Below are 23,586 nucleotides of genomic sequence, written 5' to 3'. Positions count from 1 at the left end.
AGATATTTTACTTTTAAATCAAGATCAACCTCATTCTCTACTCAAGAGGTAATTGTCCAACTTTTTTCAGCAATTAGCATGGCAACCACAAAAATCAATATCTACACAGCCAAGTATAGGACTGTGACTCTACCATGCTTTACTTGCATGGCATGGAAACTACTCAGATTAATATCCTATTTTCAAAATTTGGAAGGAAAAAAATTATACAATCCATCAACTGGCCTGATTTAGAATACAACATTTAATTCCTTCTCAGTCATTTCAAAGACGTGGTCTCTTGCATCTGCAATTGCACTCTGCGTGAATTCAGAAAGCTCATAATTAATTGTAGGCTATATATTATTGGTAATATTATGCAAATATAAACACATAAAAGGATTAACTACATAATTAAGAGGATCTGTTACCTGACCCAATTTGGTAAGAAAGTTGCCCGAAAGATTCAAAGATGTGAGTCTCACATCTTCATTGGCTTTTAGTGCTTGAGAAATGGAAAAGGCGGCTTCATCCTGTGCACAAACCACGGTTTAGTGGTAAAAGATGTATCACATTATGAACATCTTCATGGAATTTCAATTTTGAAAGAAGCAAGTAAAAGTTTAAAAGTTCCGAAGCAAAGGGTTTCATACTCTAATTTCATTGAAACCTAAATCGAGTGACACCAAAGCTTCATTAACCACCTTCAAACTGCGAGCTAGGCAGATAGCACCCTGCATAATTTACTAATGAATATTAGAAGGAAATCGAGAAAAACACTAGCAATTTATATTTAAGATGCTACATGTAGATGCAGTGAGTAATAAAAGAAACAGACATCATCTCGAAGTCCATTAGCTCGCAGGTCAAGAGTTGCTATCGTATTATTATACTTCAACATATCTGCCATATATTCTGCACCCTTTGCACCAATCTGCAAGGTATTGAGTACACATGGTCAAAGATACTTTCAGAAGGAAAATTCAGTTTATATCCGAAATTACCTGACACCAACCAAGCATAAGAGTTTTTATATTCCCATGAAACTTGAGAACTTCAGATAAAGCCTTTGCTCCCTCCGGTCCCATAGGATTATAACCTAGTTCCAACTGAGCGAAATAGATAGAGCAAAGTCAGACTGTGTTTCTTAAGTTTCAAAGACATGCAAGAAGGAAATACAGAAGGATGTCACTTGTCAAAGACTCACAGAGCTGATCACAGTATTATCTTTCAGAACTCGGGCAATGCCCTCAATTCCCTTGGCATGTATGTCATTTCCCCCCTGTAATTCTCACCGCCAAGATTGTTACACATTTTGATTGATTCAACGAGGACACTTCCAAGATAAATTTGCACCTACCAGATCTATACTAGTTATCGTACGATTCTCTCTCAAAGCATCCGCCATACTCGCTGCTCCCTGATAAGATTGCAAGATTGAAAAATATTTGACAATCGTACCACAGAAAATGAAATCCATATCCGAAACTAGAGCTGGGCCTTCACCTGGTGGTGCCAGCAAGAAAGCTACATGTGTGTGTGTGTGTAGAGAGAGAGAGAGAGAGAGGGAGAGGGAGAGAGGGAGGGAGGGAGTAAAAATTCATAAATCTGAAACCAGTACTTATATAAAAATTTCAACATTCTTTAACAATTATTTTTAAAACAATATAGACAGCAAAACAGTGGACAAAAGATTTCAATATTCAATATAAGTGCAACACAGCAGAAAGTAACTGATTGTTTTGACTTCCAAACAAAAAAGAAAAAAGGAGCCTTTTTAAAATTCAAAATCTAACAATGACAACATTTTAATGAACTTTATCGTTATTAGGACATGTGATTACCTCATCTCCAATGTCATTCATATAGATACTTATCCACGTCAAGCTTTTGCTGCTCTTGATGAATTCAGCCACATGATGTGCACCTTTAGAGCTAATGGCATTGTTACCAATATCCAAGGCTGTAAGTTTCCCTATAAAACAGCAACCCTGTTTAGTAGATTGCAAATTTTAAATCCCAAAATTGTTTATAATATAAAACCATAACCTTTATGTAGTAGTAAGCCAGACACTAAAGCGCGAACACCTTCATCTCCTATAGAGTTTCCATTAACATATAGTTCCTGAAATAATATTTAGCCAGAAATATATTGAATTATAAAACCAAAACTTAAATCTTCTTGTAGCTTGACATGATATATATTTTGTAAACTAAAAGCAGATTCATAAAGAACTTTAATATCAAAATGTCATTCATTCTATTGGCTACCACCTGTAACGTGACTAACATTACTGAATGCATGATTCTAAGAGAGGCACAATTCTGTAAAGAACCCCGAACGTCAATAATTTTATTATTTACAGAAGTTCAAAATTAACAGAACTCCAAATCAATAATATATGAAGAAAAACATAAGAATACAGAATCAGCATTAAAAGTTCTAACTGGTAAGCAGATGTATATTAAAAGGTGTATATAAATTTCATAGGTACAGGCTCTCATTAACACATTATATTAAAAGCCCATATACACGATGCAATACAGTGGTACATGTGATAAGAAGACTGAGTAGTCAACAAAGAGACATACCCTCAATGATTTGTTTCCCTCAAGACCTTTAGCAAGAGAAGCAGCCCCCAAGGCTCCACCATAATTCCCACTTAAATTTCACAAAAAACCAAGGTAAAATTTACAGAGTGAAACAGTACTTTGCAAATTTCAACTTAGTTCATATATGATATTATAAACAATGCACTACTTTGTTTTCTTACTTGAGGTACATTGCATTTATGGTTTTGTTCTCAAGAAGTGATCCTGCAAGCCCTGAAAAACCCTACCTCCATTACCAAAAAGAAAGTAGATCAGAATCAGTTTTGCTACAAGGCCAGCATCTATTAAAAACCTGAAGAATTACATAAAATTAGTCAATTAACTACATACAGAATAATCAATTAAATTGTTGTTAAGCTCAAGAAACCGCAAGCTTGTATTTGCTTTTAACATCTCGGCAATAGCCTTTGCTCCCTGCATGCAACAGTAATAAATACTGTTCAGCACATTACTTTAAAATCTAATATTATACAACTGACAGCAGCATTATCTGAAGGATCAAAAGGTAAAAAAGCCTTACCTCGTCTCCTACACCAGTACTGTTTAGTCGAAGCTTCTGGATACCATTATTGTTCACCAGTATATCACTTAAATACTGTGATTAATATATCACATAAGAGATAGAATATAATCAGTTTATAACTAAGAACTAATAACACTACCTTATATTGGATGAAACTTATCAAGTAGATAAATCTACACATAATCTTCATACGCCTTGTGAAACAAATTTACCGCAGAATAATTACTGAAATTAGCCCACAGAGACAACAAGCATAGAAATATTGTAAAGGGTCTGTATATAGACTTGTTTTGCTAGTAATTTGATGAATCAGTATGTGTTGGGCTAAGGAACCATTTTTCTGCAAATAAACAAAATAAAGTAACTTTTGCTTTAAATTTGAGCAAATTCCTATATGGATGGTCCTCAGTCGTCCATACAGTAGAAGATATACACATGGAAGAGGGAGCGGATACTTTAATCAGATATAAACATTCTTGATTTACTACAGTCTTCAGCGTTGAGACAAAACAGGATATCAAGATTAAGAAATAAGAGCATTAAATTTAGGACAACCAATTTTACTATTCTTAAATCAAGAGAAAACCTATAAACAATCAATGTCAAGAAAAACGCTAGGCACTTAAGGATAAGGTACCTTCTAGCGAAAGGTACCTTCTAGCCACTAGTCACCCGGCTGGGATTAACTAGAGCACCAAACAGATAATGTCCACCTGAACTTGATTTTATTTTTTCACCCAATCCTGATATTTTCAGCCTAATTCCAATTTCTTAGAAAAAAGGGCCTAATTGTCCGGTTTTTAATTTTCATAAAATCTAGATACTTATTCCCCACCTGAGTCGATTTTGAGTATACTGTTCACAATACATTAAAAAACAATTCTTATACCTTGGCTCCTTCATCTCCAATAGGATTTCCAGAAAGATCAAGAGTCTTGAGTGTAAAATTCGATTGCAACACACCATCAAATGCTTTCAGTCCATTGCTGGTTATTCCATTGGCAGAAAGATTAACTTCTTCTAAAGTCTAATTAGGAAATACAAAAATATGTGCTCAGCCCATTAGCGGACAACGGAAAGAATCACCAGAAATATGTTCAATATTTTTAAAGAAAATGATATATTAATAAGAATCCCTATTTATGACTTGAAACACACTACGGATAAGAAACCCAATAGAAAGTATTGAAAAGGAACAGAGTTTAGCAACGGCATACAGATTTCAGACAAATGTATAGGCAAAATATCAAAATCTAACCTGATTGTAAGCTAAGCTCTCAGCTAGAAAAAATAAACCTTCGTCTCCAAAATTGCGACCTGTCAAATACTTTGTCTAGTGGATCAATTCAGTTTATGTGGTAACCATATTTATATATACCAACTTGCAACTTGCAAGCAAGACAGTACGAATATTCACCTAGGTAGATCTTTACTGTACATATCCAAAAGCATGTATTACTAAAGGAAAAAAAAGAAAAAGAAACCTATACTAATTGGTCATCCACAACCCAGGACATATATCTGGATCACAAAATAGATGTTGTGATAAGCACGTTTGGTTGTGTGCGTGTGTCTATAATGAGAAATAATTTACATATAATAATTCAAGTTTGTAACAAAATACAGTAATTAAATGCTTCATTACCTGACATGTCAACGACCGCAAAGGCTCTTAGTTCTTTGGCAAACTCATTAAGAGTTTGTTTGGACTCCCTTTCAATCTTTGCACCAAAACCCGACATCAAATTTGTCCCAGCAGCAAAAGACCATTTTGTTCCTTGACTACTACTAGACTTATTTTCCTCTGTAACTTTCTTTGTTGGTTTAGGCATAAGAACCATCTCCACCAATTTCCACAAAACTGTCAGCTGAAGACATTAATTAGTCATCAATCGAGACAATACAATCTCAAGGTCACTGCTAACACTATGATTTTATTCGCACATAGCATTAGCATATATCGACATCCAGCTATTGTTCAACACTCATTTCAGAATAAAATTCCATCTATGATATAAGTTGAGTCGATCCATGAATTACACATTCACACCTCTATCATATCATACCAGGCTTGAAGAATTATCCAAATATGAATTGTTTCCAGAACACCAAGCAGTAAGGAAATAAATCAAACAATTCCATGAAATATGCAACTAGCTTAAATACATTATACAGTACCAATGTTATTTCATCCGAATAGACAAAGCAACACATCTTATCTATATATATATATATACTATGGAGTTGATCCGTCAAGTACACAGTCATGCCTCTTACGTGGAATACTAGCTTTTACATACACAAGCACTAATTAGCCATAAATATTTCTGTACAGTGCGCAACTAGCTAGAAAAGAAGACAAAAAAATTTGAAAGTCAATTACATAAAGGGTCCTGGTCCCTGACAAGCGATTGATGCAAGCATCTACCAACGGTTTTTTCCTCTGGAAGGTGTGAATGCAAGCATCTAGGGTTTTTGCCTTCCAGTGGAGAAAAACTGCTGGTAAATTGTTCAAACAATCAATGGGTAGGGACCAGTTGCCTTCCATAAATACATAATACTTAATGCAGCTTCTTTATATATATATATCAGCATTTCACAAACTAGATATCAGAAACTATAATTACGGCAAACAATATGAGTGCAATAGTTCCAATAAATAAACTTACACCTCTAATTCAGAGCAACGAGGCCTGTCATTTGTGAATTTACGACAAAATAAAGATCGTTTTATAAACCACAGAAGTAAATACAATGATACATATATATGAAGCTTATATCTATACACATGTCAGCATATACCACAAACCAAAGGCAATCACCGAAGACAGTGCGAGGCATACACAATCACGATGAAACAAACATCAATTCATGATCATACATAACTAAATAACACTAAATGCAGCTCATAGGCATACACAATCACGATAAAACAAAAGTCAATTCATGATCATACATAACTAAATAACACTAACTGCAGCTCATCTCTATACACATATCAACATTTCTAAAACATGATACATCACAAACTTTACGTAATCACTAAACAACAATCCAAACCATACCAAACGTAATTATGACAAATGTGCCAGCTGGAACAATAAAGGATGCAATCTCCTTAGCCGCACCCATAGGCGAAGTAGCTTGCGATTGAGATTCCGTGTGCACTCTCCTACTCGACCTATTACGAGAAGAAGCCGAAGCTCTGATAGCAAACTTCTCGAACATTAAATTAGCTCTTCTTCTTCTATTAATACATAAACTTCTAGAAATCAACAATTTGTGGCCGCAATAACTCGCTGAACTACACGGAAAGTTCCGGCTCAGTGCATTTCTCGGCCGAGTTTCCAGGGGCACAATCTACACAATTCAAAGCATATAAACATCAATTTTAAGTCATATACTTGCTGAGAGCGAGAGCGAGAGCGAGAGAGAGAGAGAGAGAGAGAGAGAGGGAGAGGGAGAGGGAGAGGGAGAGGGGGAGAGAGAGAGAGATGATACCTTTGGGGTGAAGTGCAGGGAGAGAGTGTTAGTAGAGGCCATATGTGTGTGTAGGCGCCAATTCCAAGAAAAGAGATTGTACAATTGAGAGAAAATGAAGGCAAATCTTTCTCCTCTGTTGGAGAAGGAGATAGAACACACCGTGTGCCGCTGAGTATATTAACTGGGCCTCGTATTTTGGGCCTCAGTGATTTTCTGATATTCGATCAATTTTGTGACGGCAAGGCTTTATGTTATGACTCCACCTGACTAGGCCCATATAATTTATAATCAGACCCGAACTTATGATAAATTGTGGAAAAATTTTCAACGAAAAAATTATGTTTCCTTGGATTGAAGTGTTTTTTTATTCACAAAAAAATTGGATTCATGGACGGAATTTCATATTCGATTTTTTAAGAGACATTCAAATATAATCGATGTCAATTAAAATATTTCTTAATCAGAGGATGTTATTCTTATATTGATTTGATCATATTGTGTTGTTCGGTTATCCATTAAAAATTATTAGAAGTGATTAATCGACTAAATATATTTTTATTGGGTCTTTTGATACACGCCCATAAACACACACACTAATATTAATCATAAAATTTGACCGACTAATTAAAATAATGTTAGTTTATGTTCACGGACACATCAGAAAATCCGTTTTTGGTTCGTCACGTCGAAGTTACGAGCAATTATTTAATATGTTATTACAACAGAATCATATTTCCTTGCTTTGGTAATTTCAGCTGTCCGTATAATACAACATGGACACAACAAATTTTAATCTTACTCAATCTTGGCTAACACGCACGTATAGAAATTAACGACACCAAACAAGATAAAACTCTCTAAACATACAGCAATTAACAAACGTTTCTAAGCAGGCATTAACATTCATTGCAATCAAACTGCAGAGAATCAATCACTGATTCCTACATTCAAAACAGTTTGAAATGGCTTGCAGGCATTCATCGGCAATTTTTGTTGCTTGCTTGGCGATTCTAGTCGTTACTGCAGTGGCAGTGACAAAGGATGAGATGATGGGGTGGATGTACATGAGTCCTGGTGGTTCTCCGATGCCCTGGATGGACATGGGTCCTGCCCCGACCCCAGACGTTTCTGGGAGCGTTATCGCCTCTTTCCCATCGGTGGCAGCTGTGATTCTGGCGTCGATGGCTTCGGCTTTCATGATCTAAAGGCCTGTTCTATCTTTGTTTCAGGTTGTGTTTTGTTTTCGGTGTCTTTCTCAGGCTTGTGTGTTTGTGATCATCTGATTTTCTTACTAGTGTCGTGTGTGATGTACTTGTACAATGTAGTCGATACTTGTATAATAAGTGGCTGTGTAATCTGGCCATATCACGTAATCAAAATGAAGCTTGCAGTTCAGGAGTACATAATGGCGTCGTAGATGATAAGGATTTCAGTTCTACTGTAAGTTAAAAATTAGCGATCAATCTATGTAGCATAACAAACCATTCAAGGGAGCTGAATTCTTTAAAGTGAACTTTTCCAAGTAAAATAATCCAGGATGAGCTTCAGAGAAGTCACCAAGAATCATTTGAACAATTTACAACTTGCAAGTGTAATTTTCATATACAACCCGAAGGCAGATGCCAACAGAAGTGAATTGCTATGAAATTACACTTGTAATTAAAAAAAAAAAAAGCAATCCAGAACTAGTAAGTAGGGTTTTCTACATGCATATATTTACGAAACTACAGTAATGTTAGAAAATCCTAATTACTACCCATGTTGTGCACATATGATATAGCCTTATTGATGGATCCCTTCTCTCTGCTTCTACTACCGCTGTACATCGCAGGGGAATATGAGATATGGAATGAGAGTTTCAGAAATTTACAGATGCGATCAAAGAATTGTGGTGCACAGCTTCAGTTATGCTATTTATACCCTTCTCGCCTATGCCATTTTCCCCCTGCAAGACCATGATGACAGAGATAATTAGGCCTTTCTAAATTGTTTTCACTCTAATAAAAATCAATTCAAAAGGTACTCTGTCCTACCAGATCTATACTTCTTATTGTGCAATGCTTTAAAGCAGCCGCTATTTTTGCCATCCCCTGACAAAAAAAAAAGGTTAATGTCTGAGGTGCTTCAGTTAGATCAAATATGTCTATCGCATGAGCATGAACATTAAGAATGAAAACGTCATTCACGAGATTTATGAAAGGCGCTAAAAGCCCATATAAGAAATTCATATAACTGATAACAGTTGTCGCAACTTGGTTCGACATTTTTGTTGGACAGAAACCTGTAGAAGTTGTTATGTGATAAGATAGAACAAAACATGATAATTCTCTTAAATAGATGGTTATACTCGAAGAAGAAATGAAAGCAGAGCATTTATTTGACACTATCTATTATCCAACAACTTTAATGGACTTTATGTATAATGAGAGATTATAGTGCTATTAGCCTATTACCTCATCTCGAAGATCATTCATGAAAAGACTCATCCACAACAATGTTTTGCTTTTTCTAATATATTCAGCTACATATGTAGCACCCCTTGAGCTTAATCCGTTGTTACCAAGATCCAAGGCTATAATTTCCCCTGTACAGAGAAGCTAGTCAGATCATAGAGTGCTAAACTGCTAATTACGCGATACAGATATGTTGTGCCTGATTTAATGTCATTTCAACTATAAACTTAAACCTTTATGTGATAGTAAGCCAGACATTAAAGCACGAACACCTGTATCTCCAATAGAGTTTCCGTTCAAATGAAGTTCCTGAAAATAATAACAGCCACTGTAATTTTTTGGAACAAAATTTGTATATGTATATTTTTCTAGTCGTAGTATTAATTTACCTTAGAATTATATCTAGTGAGTAGTGATATAAAAGCAGATATGTGGGATAATGTAGAATAGAAATGTTATTCACTCTATTGACGTCCATTGGAAACAATATTAACAAAGGGAAGTATAAAAAAAACATTAAAAGCAACCACAGCTGTATAAATCATGTAAGAATAAATGACAAATTAATGGAAATTAAAATTTGGTCAAATAATTTAAAGAAGTCTAGGTGATGTAATGTAGTGGCAGACATGATACTAACTTTCTATGCTTCAATCAGGGCAACCTTGACATTAAGTATTAGTACATGAACACATACCCGCAAGGATCGGTTCCTCCCAAGGCCTTCGCCCAGAGCAGAAGCCCCCAAAGCACCACTATAGTTCCGACTTGGACATCAAAAATAGCAACCAAAAGTTAGCAAGGACATAATTTATAGGTCAACTATTGGAATACGATTTTGCACATCCCAACTCAAATTCATGTTGGTAAAATTGTAGAACAAAAGCTGCTTATTATTCTAACTCACTTAAGATACATTGTGTGCAAAGTTTCATTGCCAATAAGTGATCTTGCAAGCTCTGAGAATCCCTACCTCCATTACCAAAAAGGAAACAGAATTAGAAATGATTTTACTCATGCAGTAAATTCTAACAAAACCTAAAAGAGCTTTATCAAATTGGTAAACTTGAATACATACAACATCATCGATAAGATTGTTATCAAGTTCAAGAATCTGCAAGCTTGAATTTCTAATCAACATCTCAGAGATAGCCTTTGCTCCCTGTAAAGAATAGTAATGTAACACTATTCAAACACCCGGAATCAGAAAGTTGACATCAGATATCTGCAGGATAGTTCTCATAACCCAAAGGTAAATAATCTTACCTCATTTCCTATCCGAGCATCGTTTAGCTGCAGCTTCTTGATGCCAGTATTGTTTGCCAGTAATTCACATAGACACTGCATACAACATATCAAATGACAAAGATATCCCAACATGGAGCCTTTAAAATTAATTGAATATTCAACCTTGAAGTGATTGAAATGAAAATAAGAATGAACAATCTTAATACATTATACTCTAATGATATCAAACTGTTTCACAAATAAAAGCCAATAGTACTATTATACATAAGATGAAATTATGGAATGTAAACTAGAGATCATAATTTGTATGCACCTTGAAACAAAGTTGCTATATTTAAAAGTTAAACACATCGTAGTAGTAAGCTACACAATCCTACTAGGGATAGAAACATATAATGGGAACTTTTTGTAGCTAAAATTTGCTAGAGATTAGAGAAACCAGTATGTGTTGGGAGAAGAACAGTACATCCACAAGGATGACTTTATGTTGGCAAACAAATATTGAAAAACATATAAAATAAGAAGCAGTTAACTAATTTTTACATTTTTAGCAATCTCTTAATAGATTTTCCTCCTTAACAAAAGACGAACAAACATGGGGAGCAGGCCGAACTTTTTTTAAGAAAAATATCAAGTCAATACCAGCAAGCACAAGCATGAAACTAAATCCAAATAAGAACGGCACCCCCAATCTGAAAAGAATATATTTGTCATCTCAAGCTTTCAGATGAACCAAGTACACCAATAACCAGGAGCTTCGAGTGTTAATACCAATAACTTTATCTTTTATATAAGCAATCTGAAAATACTCTGTGCGACCCAGTAAAACAAATGTAATATACCTTTGCACCTTCCTCCCCGATAGGATTTCCAGAAAGATTAAGAGTCTTGAGTACAACGTTTGATTGCAGCACACCATCTAATGCTTTTAGTCCAGTGACAGTTATTCCATTAGAAGAAAGATTAAGTTCTTCTAAACTCTGAATAGACAGTATACAATATACAATTACATGCTTAGCATAGTAGTTTAAATAAACATTACTGCGTCCAAGAGTTGACATATCTACAAGAATCTAAATAATACAAATTAAACTCCACTCTTGCTTCCGAGTGTCAAAGATATGATAAAAGGAAATAAAAAGTGGTTTCAACTTTCAACGTTATATTCTGTATGAAATCCAATTGAGAAAAATATTAAATAAATATAAAAGATCAACCAAACAAGATAATGTGATATAGACGAATATCGAATATTAACCTGATTGTCAACTAAGCTCTCCGCAAGAATAGATAGACCTGCATCGCCCAAGTCACCACCTGCCAAAAAAATGTAGGCTGGTCAATACTATTTATATCATAAGACTAAACTTCTTACTCAAAATTAGATGCAAAATAGCTTTAAATAATGATGACGCACTATCAAAACGGCTTCCCAGATCAAATAATAATTTAGGGCATCCATTACCTGACAAATTCACGATCCTGAATGATCTCAGGTCTTTGGCATAGTTGTATAGATTTTGCTTAGAGTCCCTTTCCATCTTTGCCGCAAATCCATACAAGAGATTTTTACCAAAAGACCAAAAATTTCTTTCACTACTTGACTTGTTCTCATCTAATGCGGTTTTTGTCGGTTTAGGCAGTACGATTGCCGCCAATTTCCACAGAAGCGTCAGCTGAATAAAAATATCAGTCACGCATTGCCATGACAGGATCTCAAATATCACAAGTAGATTATGAATGTAGAATAGATCAACGTGTATACAATTGAAACCATTCAGTTACACTCTTGTCAATTACCATAAACCACTAACAAGAATTAAGGCTATGTTTGTGTGAGGGGATTATAGTCCAGGAATTCTAATCCTTAAATTACAGAAATAGTTCCATCACTGATAATACTTGGATTATTAGTCCTTCAGAAAATGCATCACTCTAATCTACGTTTTGCTTATTAAAATCTATAACTTATATTTAATCCCATCAAAAATTGGTTCCGACAAGTCCTTTTTTGATTTCTTCTAATCCATGAATCCCACAAAAAATAAAAGAACAAATAATTTCGAGGATTTACTTCTATATTAAACCTTGATCCTTTAAAACATAGCCAAAGAAATCAATGTAATACAACTATACTATTTCCATTTCACCAAGATCTTCTCAAAAGTCGCGATCTTTACAAAACCCGCCTCCTTACTCCTACTCTTAACTTCTTCGTACACCCCAATTCTCACAACAATTAGCTCAAGTACAACCAAACAACACTAAACTTAATTTATCAACAAACATATAACAAAGCTAGTTATACATAAGTACACAGTCATAAGCATTAAATGCCCAAAAGGAAAGGAAAAACTTATTTCGAGGATTCTAGTTCTAGCATAAACCTAATCCTCCAAACAAACAATCTTAAATAAATTAACGTAACACAAATATACAATTGGGACGTCATCAGGAATTTTCTCAAAAGTTAGAATCTTTACAAAAACCGCCTCCTTACTCCTACTCTAACTTCTTCTTCCATCTCAACTTCCGCAACAATTACCTCAACTACCATCAAACAACACCAAGCTCAATTTATCAACAAACATTTAACAAGTACTCATGACACAGAACTACACAATCATTACCATAAACGTCCCAATAGGAACAAAAACCGCAGCAATCCCCTTAGCAACACCCTTAATCGAAAAGCCCTCCCCTTTACGACACTTTCGAAACACCTTCCAATCCCTCTTCCCTGATTGCCCGTCTGGAGGAGGAGGCAAAGCAGAAGTATACATAGCCTTAACAGCCAAACCCTTAATTTGCCTTTTTCTACTTACACACAAAACTTTCTCAAATTTCAACTTCAGCCCACCATAATTCCCTGAACTACTCAACAAAATTCTATCTTTTTTCCACTCATGATGCACTGAAAATACCTAGAGAAATTGCAAGAATTACAATAAAGTTAGGATTTTTAATTTTCATTACACTAATCATATGTATAAGATGTTAATGAAAAGATGGTACCTTTGGATTGAAGTGACGAGGGAGAGTTGAAGTAGATGCCATGTTGAATGTTGATGTTGAGTCTGAAGGAGAGAAATCATTGTAACTGCCAGTATAAACTGGTGATTTGTATATATACGTATGTATTGTTTATCCTATGACGCTGAAAGATGGCAATCTAACAGTGCAGTAAATGTTTGAAGTTTTTCATGAATATTCAAGTGCAAAATATTTTTTTCATTTGGCAAAAAGTATTAAACTTTTGAAAAAATATTTGTAAGATTTTAGTTTTTCGTGTTTTTCAAAAGAATTAGACCGAGCACGATTGGATAGCCCAGTGGTAGGTTTATCTTTTATTTTATTAGAACAGATACTAATTTGTAAGACATATACACATATAAGCTTGGATTGTCAAAAAAAAATTAGGCGTGAGTTTTGTGTTTTTGATTTTATCATCTGTACTTCACCGCATATACTAATAAAATAATAAAAAGAAGATAGTATTTTGATAATTTATATTATAAATAATGATATATTTACAAGATTTTAGAAAAGACGAATATTTCTAAATAAAATCTAAAAAATAGCATGCAGGCTTAATTGCCTTAACTATATATGAATGTGTGTTTTGTCAACCCCTGTCTAGCCCATCATCTATGAGAAGCCCAGCTCAAACTTTTACAGCAGTGAACTAAAGTCCACAACTATACGAGGCTTATCGAAAGGGAAGCCCATTAGTACTTTCTGGTTTACACTGCTTCTGTGGACTTGGATGGAATGAAATGAGGGGAGAATGGAATGAGAAATCATATAAAAATTTTATGGATAAAGAAAAAAGTATAAGATAATAGTAACTAAATACGAAAGAGTTTAAATTTCGTGATCAAGATTGTAAGGAAACTTGATGTAGAAATTCAAAACATGTGAGTTAGAATTCTAGCGAAAATGGTAGCAATGGAATGAACGAAAGAATGAAAAATATAGACATTTTCTCTAAACAACACAATTTTAGAGTATAAAATTCATTCCATTTTCCCTCCGTTCCATTCCATCCATGTGAACCTGAGAGTTATCTTTTTCTTTCTCGGTAAATCGAAAATGAAATAATTATCTAAATAAGTATTCCGAATATTATTGGGTTAATTACCGATTTCCACGAATTCTCGTTCAACTAACTAAAATAATTTAACTTTTTGTTTCAAAAAAAATAATTTAACTTTTAAAAACTGATTGACTGAAGACTTTACAATGGACGATTGTATGCTCACATGGAAAATCAATTAAAAGACATAAAATAAAATAAGCACATAAAGAAAATAAAACACTGACATCATAGTCACACAATTCCTTTACAGTATATGACTAAAAAAAAAAAAAATTAACAATCATAATCGCATTCAAGTATATAAAAAAAAGTTTGTCTAGTATGCAGGGCCGTTCCATACCTTTTGAGGGCCAGGGGCGAAAGAAGAAAATGGGCCCTATTTTTTTTACTTCACTAAATTTGATAAAATATGACCTTGTAGCAATGTAAACTCAAATTTTAGTCAACTTCCGTAAGAAAATAACTATAAAATAATCAAGTTTAACGATAAAGTGTACAAGATGTAAAAAAAGAAGATTAAACAAATGTTTGATGACATTTATCTGTTAGTCCATGATTGATAGTACCATTAGTTTTGGGTTGGACGTAGTCACTTAGGATAGAATAGGACGTAGTCACTTAGGATAGAATAGGCTTACAGGAATGATATATACTAATAACAATACATAAATTATAAAATTTTTGGGCCCCTAAATTTTTTGGGCCCTGGGCGGTCGCCCTAGTTGCCCTCCCTCTGGGCCGGACCTGCTAGTATGCTCATGAGCACGTGTTAAATACGGAATTTTATATGTTTGGGAAATTTTTATTGGTGTGGTTGTTGCATTTGCAGGAGACCCACCATTTTTAAGATAAAAAATCAATCAAAATCTCTTAAACTTATAAAATTTCGTGCTTAGCATGTGCTCACGGGGACACACCAGAAAAACCGTATAAAAAATTCTAACACTTATAAAGTTTTTCATAAATTATTGGCTCTCGATTAGTAAACCAAAAAAATACTACAAATCATATCATCGAATTGCGTGGTTAAATTTAGGAGACGAACCGAATCAAGGCTAATAACAATGGTACAACTAAAAAGTGAAGTTTAATTTTCTTAATCACATGTGGTATGAATGTATGATTAATCTAACCACCCAAAATTTTCAAACCTAGTTGGTGGTTAAACAATAAAAATGATTAAGCTATACTTAACTTTATTATGAAAAAGCAACAAGCATTTCTCAATGATTTTCATATAAAATACAACAAGAAGACAATAAATAATCATCACAACGGTAAAGTAGATTCCGTAGTCGGTACAGTGTAGCCCGTATCAATTCTTTTCATTTTTTAAGGATGATTAATTAATCAAGTTAATCGCGTTTAATAGATATCTTTGTACATGCTTGGATTTGGAAGACGTCTTATTTTAAGTAAACACGAGCCATGTTTTAATTTTTAAACCACTTGGGTGCTACTTGCTAATACAAATATTGTTGATTTTCATTCGAATTACGTTTTTGAAAAAACTTTCTACATTTTTATTGTTGTAAATTAAAAGTTGATATCTAAATTTAATTCTCCAACAAATTTTTTTTATTAAATAATGTACAATTAACACATTTTGGTTACGTGCAAAAGTCAAAATAGAAGGTAAATTAAAAGATTGTATATTTTTTTTTTATTTAAAGTACATGCATGCATTACATATATATTCCAGCACATGCAAATAATATTGATACACGTTCAATGAAAAAAAATATACTGAATGTGAGAAATTCTAGTATGAGACAATTTTTCATTGATTAATATCATGAACCCGGCCTATATATCATAAATTTAGGATTAAATTATTGAATATTTTTTCCGCTAAACATATAAAATTAGTATAAATATGTCAGGATCCCGATCTTTCGTATAATCGTATCCACACATAGGCACGCGTTAGTTCAAAGAATTTTGTTGTATTTTCCCGCGAGGAGGAGACCGTTTGCAGACAAGAAATGAGATGGTGATGAATTCCTAACAACCGGACCAGTATATGAAGAAATAAGCCTTTAATATTCGGACCAGTGAAGTTGTTTATTACGTAAAACTGTACACTCTTGTTTATATACTTCTAGATACTTGCCAAACATCCAACAATGTCTTACTTGAAACTATTTTTAACTTACAGATATATCATTATTCGTTGATCACCTAAAATATTATATCCGAATTTAAATATAAATATGTCTTATGTTCGAGTTTAAATACACCTGTTTCGATCAATTTTGACATGTTTTGTTGCAGGATGATTATACTTTGTTACGAAATATTCCAAAGCTTTTTTTCTTTTGGTTCTCGAGATACCGGGACCGTTTGAGCAAACTTTAAAAAAGTGATTTCTTATTTAAAATAAAAAAGTGAAGTAGAATTAAAAATTAAATAAATCAATAAAGTGTTCGGGAAAAAAGTAGAAATTGTGAGAGAGAAGTAGAAGGTAAAAACAGCTGATCGTGACAAACAAACAGTCACATAGTGAAGTTGAATTTATGACCAGATATTTTTTAACATCAATCATGCAAAAGTTCTCTTCCCGAAATTGAATCATACTAAACTCATATCATTGTTCAAGGTAACTAAAATCTGATACATCATTCGATCCGACTGAATAAAATTACACTGTTCTTTATCCGATGCATCATGCATGAAGAAATCGTGTGCTTGTAAGTTGTACCCCAAATACATTTTTCGTAATTAAACTGACAACAGATTGATGCAATCATCTCGAGTCTTCTGCAAGACTGTTCTGAGCTCCAAATTGGAGATCAAAGCAATGAAAATCAAATATTTGATCAGCTTAATCCTAGGTGAAGATCCAGGGATTGATAATTTTGCTGCGAGCCAGAGAAGCGAGAAGCTGGTTTGACAGCAACAGCTCGGTTTCCTCCAGATTGATCAGCATGAGTCAGAGTAAATTTACGCGAATCATTCTGATAAGGCAAATGAGCAGGCAAAGAATACCATTGTGAACCTGAATCCTGATCATAAGGACTAAAGCTAATCTGTGGCTCCTGATCACAAATCGTAAAATCAGGAGCATTATACGACGGATCGTAGAACAATGGCACAGAGGCCTGGTAGCCAAAAGGATGATTCTGGTAAGGCTGAAGATAATAGCTCATGCTAGCCTTCCTTGCTTGTAGCTGCAGCCTTTTTTTCTTCATTCTTTCCTTCTTATGAGCATTCTGGTGCCCCCCTAAGGCCTGCGAGTTTGCGAATTCCTTGAAACAAAATTGGCACTCAAATTTCTTGCTCTCAGGCTCATGAGTACTCTTGGCTCCTGATCTTTCCATGCAGAGTTTCTCCCTGTCTGATGAAATTGTTGTGGAGGAGGAATTGACACTTTCGTCGCGATCATCCCCTGTAATCTGGACATTCCTGCAAGGATCTACCTCGATTCCGAATAATCTCAGCTTTTTTTTCATGCAGGATTTGCCAGACAGATCATCAAGGTTTGGTCCATCCCAGGTTGTTGACATAGTAGAGAGGTCTTGCTTCATGTCTGAAGAATATGACAGAGCAATTTTTAAGTTGTTTGTGATGTAGTTAGTGATACCATAACCTTTTATATATAGTACTAGTTTTGACAATACATTGCATCTAAAAACAGGAATAGTATCATGATTATGAACAGAAAAACCTGATTAAAATATGGATTAAGAGAGATAAGTCAGATTAAGGAAGCTGGCTCATGCAATACTGATTTAATTCAAATCTAATGTTAAATAATGCAGCAGATACAACACCTCACACTTTTCCCATCAGGGAGGATTCAGTGTGCATTACTGAAAAGGAATTCCATGATCTGTGAACACTAAAAAATTTAAAAAAAACCCAGCAATTATAACACCTATTGTGTGATTTATATTAAATATTCTGCCTAAAGATATGGGAAATGTGATTAAAATATGGGAATTTCAAAAAGTCAAAACTTGATGGGATATAATCAGCTTCAAGGGAAGGTCTCTATGCCACTGTACTTAAAAATGCTTATATGACATTACTTTGATTGACCAACTAACTAGCTAGTGGATTCATGAATTTATCTACCAAAGCATATCATGATATTATATAATGACAATTAATCAATTGTTTAAGTATCTATGGGTGATAAGTCCCATCCACTGCAGTATTTTAAATCATGATCATGCATTTTTCCCTCTAGATTTTTCTAATTATCAGCACTAAATGAAGTTTCTGGGTTATTATCCTTGCACCCATGTTGAAATCAAAAACAATAAACACATGTTCGTGACGGAATCAGCTGATCACTGTTTAGCTCCGACTGATCTTCAAAATTTAGTAATAGAAGAATTTTTGTGAGTCCTAACTAATATAATTAAATTTTTTTTTTATCTCAATTTAGAATTCTGGTTCCGTCACGGCTTCACAACGTACATGTACCTTGACCATGTTCTAGAGATGCTCTTAAAAAATATGATAGAAACAGGGTAGTTGCTAAACAGAGGAATATAAGAAGTGGAAACTAGGGATGGGCACGGGGGCACTTCGGGGGCGGGGAGTGCTATCCCCGACCCCGATCCCCGAATTCATGACCCCTCCCCGACCCCGCCCCGAACCCCGAACGGGGATTATTTTTCTCCCCGATCCCCGCCCCGAATGGGGAACGGGGATCCCCGCGGGGAGTCGGGGAATTTCATTTTTAATAAAAACATAATAATTTATAATATATAATATACTTTTTAATAAAAAAAACAAACTACTAACTCCTAATATACTAATAAAATAATATTATCTTATATTTCAACATCAAATCATATTACAATTGATTTATAATATAATTAAACGACAATTTAATATTATTAAATATATTATATTATAATATATTTATAACCAATCAATAAAAATAAAGATTATATTTTAATTTTAATTATATTATAAAGCTTATCTATTTTAAATAATATATTTAGTATAATATATATACATAAATATATTATTATTTATATATATATATAATCGGGGTCGGGGATCGGGGCGGGGAGACACCAATCCCCGACCCCGCCCCGATCCCCGAATTTTTTATAGAACTTTCCCCGATCCCCGCCCCGCCCCCGAAAAATTCCCCGAATCCCCGACCCGAACGGGGCGGGGATCGGATCGGGGTCGAGCGGGGCGGGGTGAATGCCCATCCCTAGTGGAAACTGATGTAAGCATATATACTTATATGGGTCTTCACAAGATCTGCACATATCTTGTTAGGGCAGGAACACCATATTTTATACCCAAAGAATATGTTTAAGGTGAACTAAGTCACCTATTGATAGATATAAAAACAATAAAATAACATTCATGCTGGACAAATGTTCTTGTTGGGTCCCACTTCATGTAGCTTTGGGGACATGCTACACACTATTAGATTGTGTTTCTATTGCAATGTCTTTTGATAGATCTTCAATTGGTAGACTATTTTCACCAATAAATCTCTCATTCTCATCAATTTTCCCACTTCTTTTAGTCCCTCTTTTGGAGTCTATTCCATTTGGTTTGTTGCTTTGGGAGAAGAATTCCAAGTAGGCATGCTGTCATCAAGCAATGCTATCACATCTTAACATGTGGAATGAGTTTAAGCTAATCAAGAGGATTGGATTGTTGTGACTTGGTGGGTAGGTTTTGGTTGTTTGCTTATGTTTTTCTTCGGTTTAGAAATCTCAACATCTCTCGGTAGATGAAAAGATCTTCCCCTTGTTTTAAAACGACAAGGAACCCATCCATTTTTGAATATAAATAACTTAACTTTTGATAAAAATAATACTCTCTCCGTTTCAAATTACATGTCCACTTTAAAAAAATCACACAGTTTAAGAAAAGTGGATTGTGAGAAAAAAAAGAGGTATATTAAGTCATTAAATGAACCTAATATGTGGTGTAGGGTTGATCTTAAAAATATAAATTAGTAATATGTGAAGGAGAGTTGATTTTGGAAATATAAATTTACATTGAAAGTTGAAGTGGACAAGTATTTTGAAACAAATTTTTTTTTTTCTAAAGTGGACATCTATTTTGAAACGGAGGGAGTAACTTTAACTACATAGTTAAAAGATATGTGTCAAAAAGTCAAATGAACTATATTTCAAAAAATAAGAGAGTATCTAACAAATTTTTTAAACCCGGTTCAAAAATCAGTTCAACTCGATTTCGTGCTAAATATTGATCGAGTCCGGTACTTATTAAACTCATGATTTTAAATTTCTAAATACGTGAATAGTCCTAAGATATTCGATCCGTTCAATCAATTTAAAGAATATATTAAACACGGAGTGAGATAGATGATAAATAAAATTTACTAATTTTTCCAACTCAGCCATGACTGGGGGAGATCGGGATTTCAAATCTTGGAGATACCAAGCAAATGTTTGGAAAAACCCGTATTTTGAGCTACTTCAATATTTTTTTTAAAATTTAAAATGGTGTAAAAGTATAAAAAGATAATATAGACGGGACATTTGTCCCGGTGTCTCTTGCTAGATACGTCCTGGACCCGACTTCATTCCTATAATCAACCATCAAAATCTCAAACTACCAGCCTGGTGAATTTTCTTCTCCGGAGCAAAAAACCAAATCCAAGTTCTATAATAATGGAGAATAAAATGTAAAGAATGCCAGACTTGACTAAAGAACAAGAAAATGGTCACCTGCTATACCACTTTTTCTCATTGAAAGTGTTATTTTATGAATCCATGATAGAATTTAAATTAGTTTAAACACAGATGATAAGGATGTAAGAGAACTGTGCTGCCAACATGTTTGTTTATCACCTATTGGCTACTGCGCAGCTCGTCAATGCGCAGCAGCTTCTGATTGATTACTTGCTTGCCAACTTTTTTCATACGTCTGCTAATCCAGAAGATCAAAAATAAAAAAGTCTTCGAATGTCGAAAATTGTTTATTTGGTCTTGCGAGTCAATCTGTAACTCCAGATTAGGTTGTTTAATTTTGTATGACTGAGCTATTCGTTGAAAATTAGGAATTGTTTAGTGGCTTAATTCGATTAATTTGACATAAAGTAAGCTTTAATCTTGTCACATGTAACTTCCAAAATCTCTTTTGCTGATTTTTCTTTGGGTTAAAACCGGAAGGTTTAAATAATCAGTTGCATAATTTTGTTTGGATATGTATTGATACTGTCCTACTTCGCCGATATATCAATGAAGAGAGAACGGTAAGACTTTTCCTCTTCAGAAGAGATGGAGAACTAAATAAAATGATAACTCGAGCCGAAACGAACCAAGTCGAGTCAAATATTTTTATAATAAAATTTAGACTGTTTCTTCGATATCTCACATCGGTTGGATAAAAAATACTTGAGTTATCTATAACTCTATAAGTATGAACAAACAACTATTATATACTCCCTCCGTCGCCTGAGTTATATACATTGGGAGACGGTTCGCGGCACGGACTTTAATACTCCTGTAAAATATAGTTTTGTAACTTAATTTTAAGATTTTTTCTTTTTGAATAACAATTTGAATGTTATATTTTTATTCAGAAAAAGAAAATTTTAAAACTAAATGATAAAACTATATTTTATAGGAGAATTGAAATGCATGTCGAACAGCCAAAAAGAAACGTATAAAATTAAATGGGACAGAAGGAGTAGCAATTTACTAACACTTTTGGACGGATATGCGCTACATTGCAAGGTCCGGTATGGATGTAGTTACTTATAGTTATGGATTTGATGGTATCAGAACACTGTCCGAATATCTTACGAGCATTTGTAGACTCGACGATGTGTGATAGATTGTTACATCGGTATGCATCTAGTTGTGGATCACAAATATTATAGCTCCGCTAAAATTTTGCAAATTTGATTATGGATTCGAGTGAACCGGCTGACGAAGTCTGGTCGTAGGCACATACTCAAAAGTTCTTCCCGAATCATGATTAGCATGACAAAAAAATAATGTTCACATAAAATAACGTAAGAGGCGAGAAACCGCAGGTAAACACACCCATTCACAACAGTTAGAAAAGCAATATACTTTTGTATCGTAGTTGAACATTTAGCACACACCAACCGTCACCGCTCACCTTTAAAATCCTTCCACAGATTTGCATAGCATGACAATCTTGAGCTTTTTGACATCGTTTGCGAATCTGCAATATGGCCATTACTTTTAATTTAGATAAAGCGATAAGTTTTTATTATATTGATGCGGAAAAGGAAAAAGTTACATGCAGAGATAATGACAGGGTTTAAGAGAATTAATCATGTTTCACGAGCGATTAATATGAACAAGATGATGCAACTGCTTGTTTTGAGGTTATGTTAATTGCAACTGTTTTTTTTTTTTTTTTTTAAATCTTGCACGAATGAATCATGAAAGCGTGTTAATTGTAATTTGCGAAGGATTAGTGAGTTTAATTCGTCAAATATTTGATGTGGGAAACGATGTTGTCCTGTCCTCTTTCAGAGCAGCTAGATATGTATTTTAATGGTTGGGATGAAAGTGTTTTTTTATCGGTTCACTGTAATTTTCCGCGGATTGGGGTTTTTTCTTTTCGCGGATATTATCCGCGAAAAGAAAAAATTTCGATCTGTGGAAAATTATAGTGGATCAATAAAAAAAAAATTCAATCCAAATTTTTTAAATATAAATACGATATTCTTGATAATGTGTAATATAAACGGTACCAAACAAACGGTCGTCACGACGAAGACCCATTAGCAAAAGAGCAAAAGGTTGAAGATCGAATAGATTTTTATGAATAAAAAACACAGAAAGATCTGTACAGATTTTTTGGTTTCTTTTTCTTTGAAACAAAGTTGTTCATATTAATTTAATAAAATAAATTTTATGTAAAATTCGTTAATTTATTTTTTACAATTACGCAAGACTCATTAAATTATTACAGCATTGTGCAAAATAAATATGCTTTATATTTAAGATATATATTCTAAAAAAACTGTAATAAATATAATTGATTAAAAATTTTGAATTTAATAAATTATTATTGTAATATACATCTAATCATTTTTAACTTTAAATCAAATATTTAAATTTAATTATTTAAGTAAAGAGAAAAATATGAAAATATAATTATTTCCACGTGTCTTTACCTCATATCCGTCTCTTTCTTATATCAAAAATTCATTTAAAATATAAATTTGAAATTTTATTTTCTAAAATCATATA

The 23,586-nt window shown here is 33.9% G+C and overlaps 3 protein-coding genes across 4 annotated transcripts; all 3 read right to left on the bottom strand.

Moving 5' to 3' along the window:
• Positions 1–49: 49 nt before the first annotated feature.
• On the bottom strand, positions 50–6,819 carry LOC108197032 (uncharacterized). Of its 2 annotated transcripts, XM_017364506.2 has the most exons (18): positions 6,617–6,819; positions 6,181–6,475; positions 4,761–4,976; positions 4,374–4,432; positions 4,005–4,142; positions 3,113–3,187; positions 2,923–3,006; positions 2,754–2,815; positions 2,572–2,641; positions 2,029–2,104; positions 1,824–1,954; positions 1,340–1,399; positions 1,187–1,261; positions 984–1,088; positions 818–913; positions 633–713; positions 411–512; positions 50–299 (listed from the first exon to the last, which is right to left on the bottom strand). In XM_017364506.2, exons 1-18 carry the CDS (start codon positions 6,656–6,658, stop codon positions 231–233), a joined length of 1,836 nt encoding a protein of 611 aa, XP_017219995.1. In that variant the 5' UTR covers positions 6,659–6,819; the 3' UTR covers positions 50–230. The 2 variants fall into 2 exon arrangements, with proteins under 2 accessions (XP_017219995.1, XP_017219996.1); XM_017364507.2 differs by lacking the exon at positions 6,617–6,819 and having other exon boundaries at positions 4,761–4,983; positions 6,181–6,323.
• A 1,246-nt stretch (positions 6,820–8,065) lies between these two features.
• On the bottom strand, positions 8,066–13,474 carry LOC108197397 (uncharacterized). Its single transcript, XM_017365004.2, has 13 exons — positions 13,315–13,474; positions 12,930–13,223; positions 11,765–11,975; positions 11,558–11,616; positions 11,142–11,279; positions 10,318–10,392; positions 10,130–10,213; positions 9,959–10,020; positions 9,749–9,818; positions 9,285–9,360; positions 9,052–9,182; positions 8,632–8,688; positions 8,066–8,543 (listed from the first exon to the last, which is right to left on the bottom strand). The coding sequence occupies exons 1-13, from the start codon at positions 13,354–13,356 to the stop codon at positions 8,457–8,459; spliced, it is 1,386 nt and encodes a 461-aa protein (XP_017220493.1). The 5' UTR covers positions 13,357–13,474; the 3' UTR covers positions 8,066–8,456.
• Positions 13,475–16,964: 3,490 nt separating this feature from the next.
• Positions 16,965–18,102, bottom strand: LOC108198754 (zinc finger protein 5). The gene has a single exon (XM_017366530.2). The coding sequence runs from the start codon at positions 17,923–17,925 to the stop codon at positions 17,218–17,220; it is 708 nt and encodes a 235-aa protein (XP_017222019.1). The 5' UTR covers positions 17,926–18,102; the 3' UTR covers positions 16,965–17,217.
• Between the last annotated feature and the right edge of the window lie 5,484 nt (positions 18,103–23,586).

The sequence above is a fragment of the Daucus carota genome, chromosome 8 (genome assembly GCF_001625215.2).
Source record: "Daucus carota subsp. sativus chromosome 8, DH1 v3.0, whole genome shotgun sequence".
In the NCBI taxonomy this organism is placed as follows: Eukaryota; Viridiplantae; Streptophyta; class Magnoliopsida; order Apiales; family Apiaceae; genus Daucus; species Daucus carota.
This window is presented reverse-complemented; position numbering and strand designations above follow the sequence as displayed.

Excerpts from the sequence above, each read along its gene's own strand:
- LOC108197032 (XM_017364506.2), bottom strand. The coding sequence starts at position 6,658 with ATGGCCTCTACTAACACTCTCTCCCTGCACTTCACCCCAAAG. Across the intron at positions 6,476-6,616 it reads CCCTGCACTTCACCCCAAAG|ATTGTGCCCCTGGAAACTCG; the intron begins GTATCATCTCTC and ends TGAATTGTGTAG. Across the intron at positions 2,816-2,922 it reads ACAATTTAATTGATTATTCT|GGTTTTTCAGGGCTTGCAGG; the intron begins GTATGTAGTTAA and ends TAATGGAGGTAG.
- LOC108197397 (XM_017365004.2), bottom strand. The coding sequence starts at position 13,356 with ATGGCATCTACTTCAACTCTCCCTCGTCACTTCAATCCAAAG. Across the intron at positions 11,617-11,764 it reads CAGGATCGTGAATTTGTCAG|GTGGTGACTTGGGCGATGCA; the intron begins GTAATGGATGCC and ends TTTTTTTGGCAG. Across the intron at positions 11,280-11,557 it reads AGAGCTTAGTTGACAATCAG|AGTTTAGAAGAACTTAATCT; the intron begins GTTAATATTCGA and ends CTGTCTATTCAG.
- LOC108198754 (XM_017366530.2), bottom strand. The coding sequence starts at position 17,925 with ATGAAGCAAGACCTCTCTACTATGTCAACAACCTGGGATGGACCAAAC.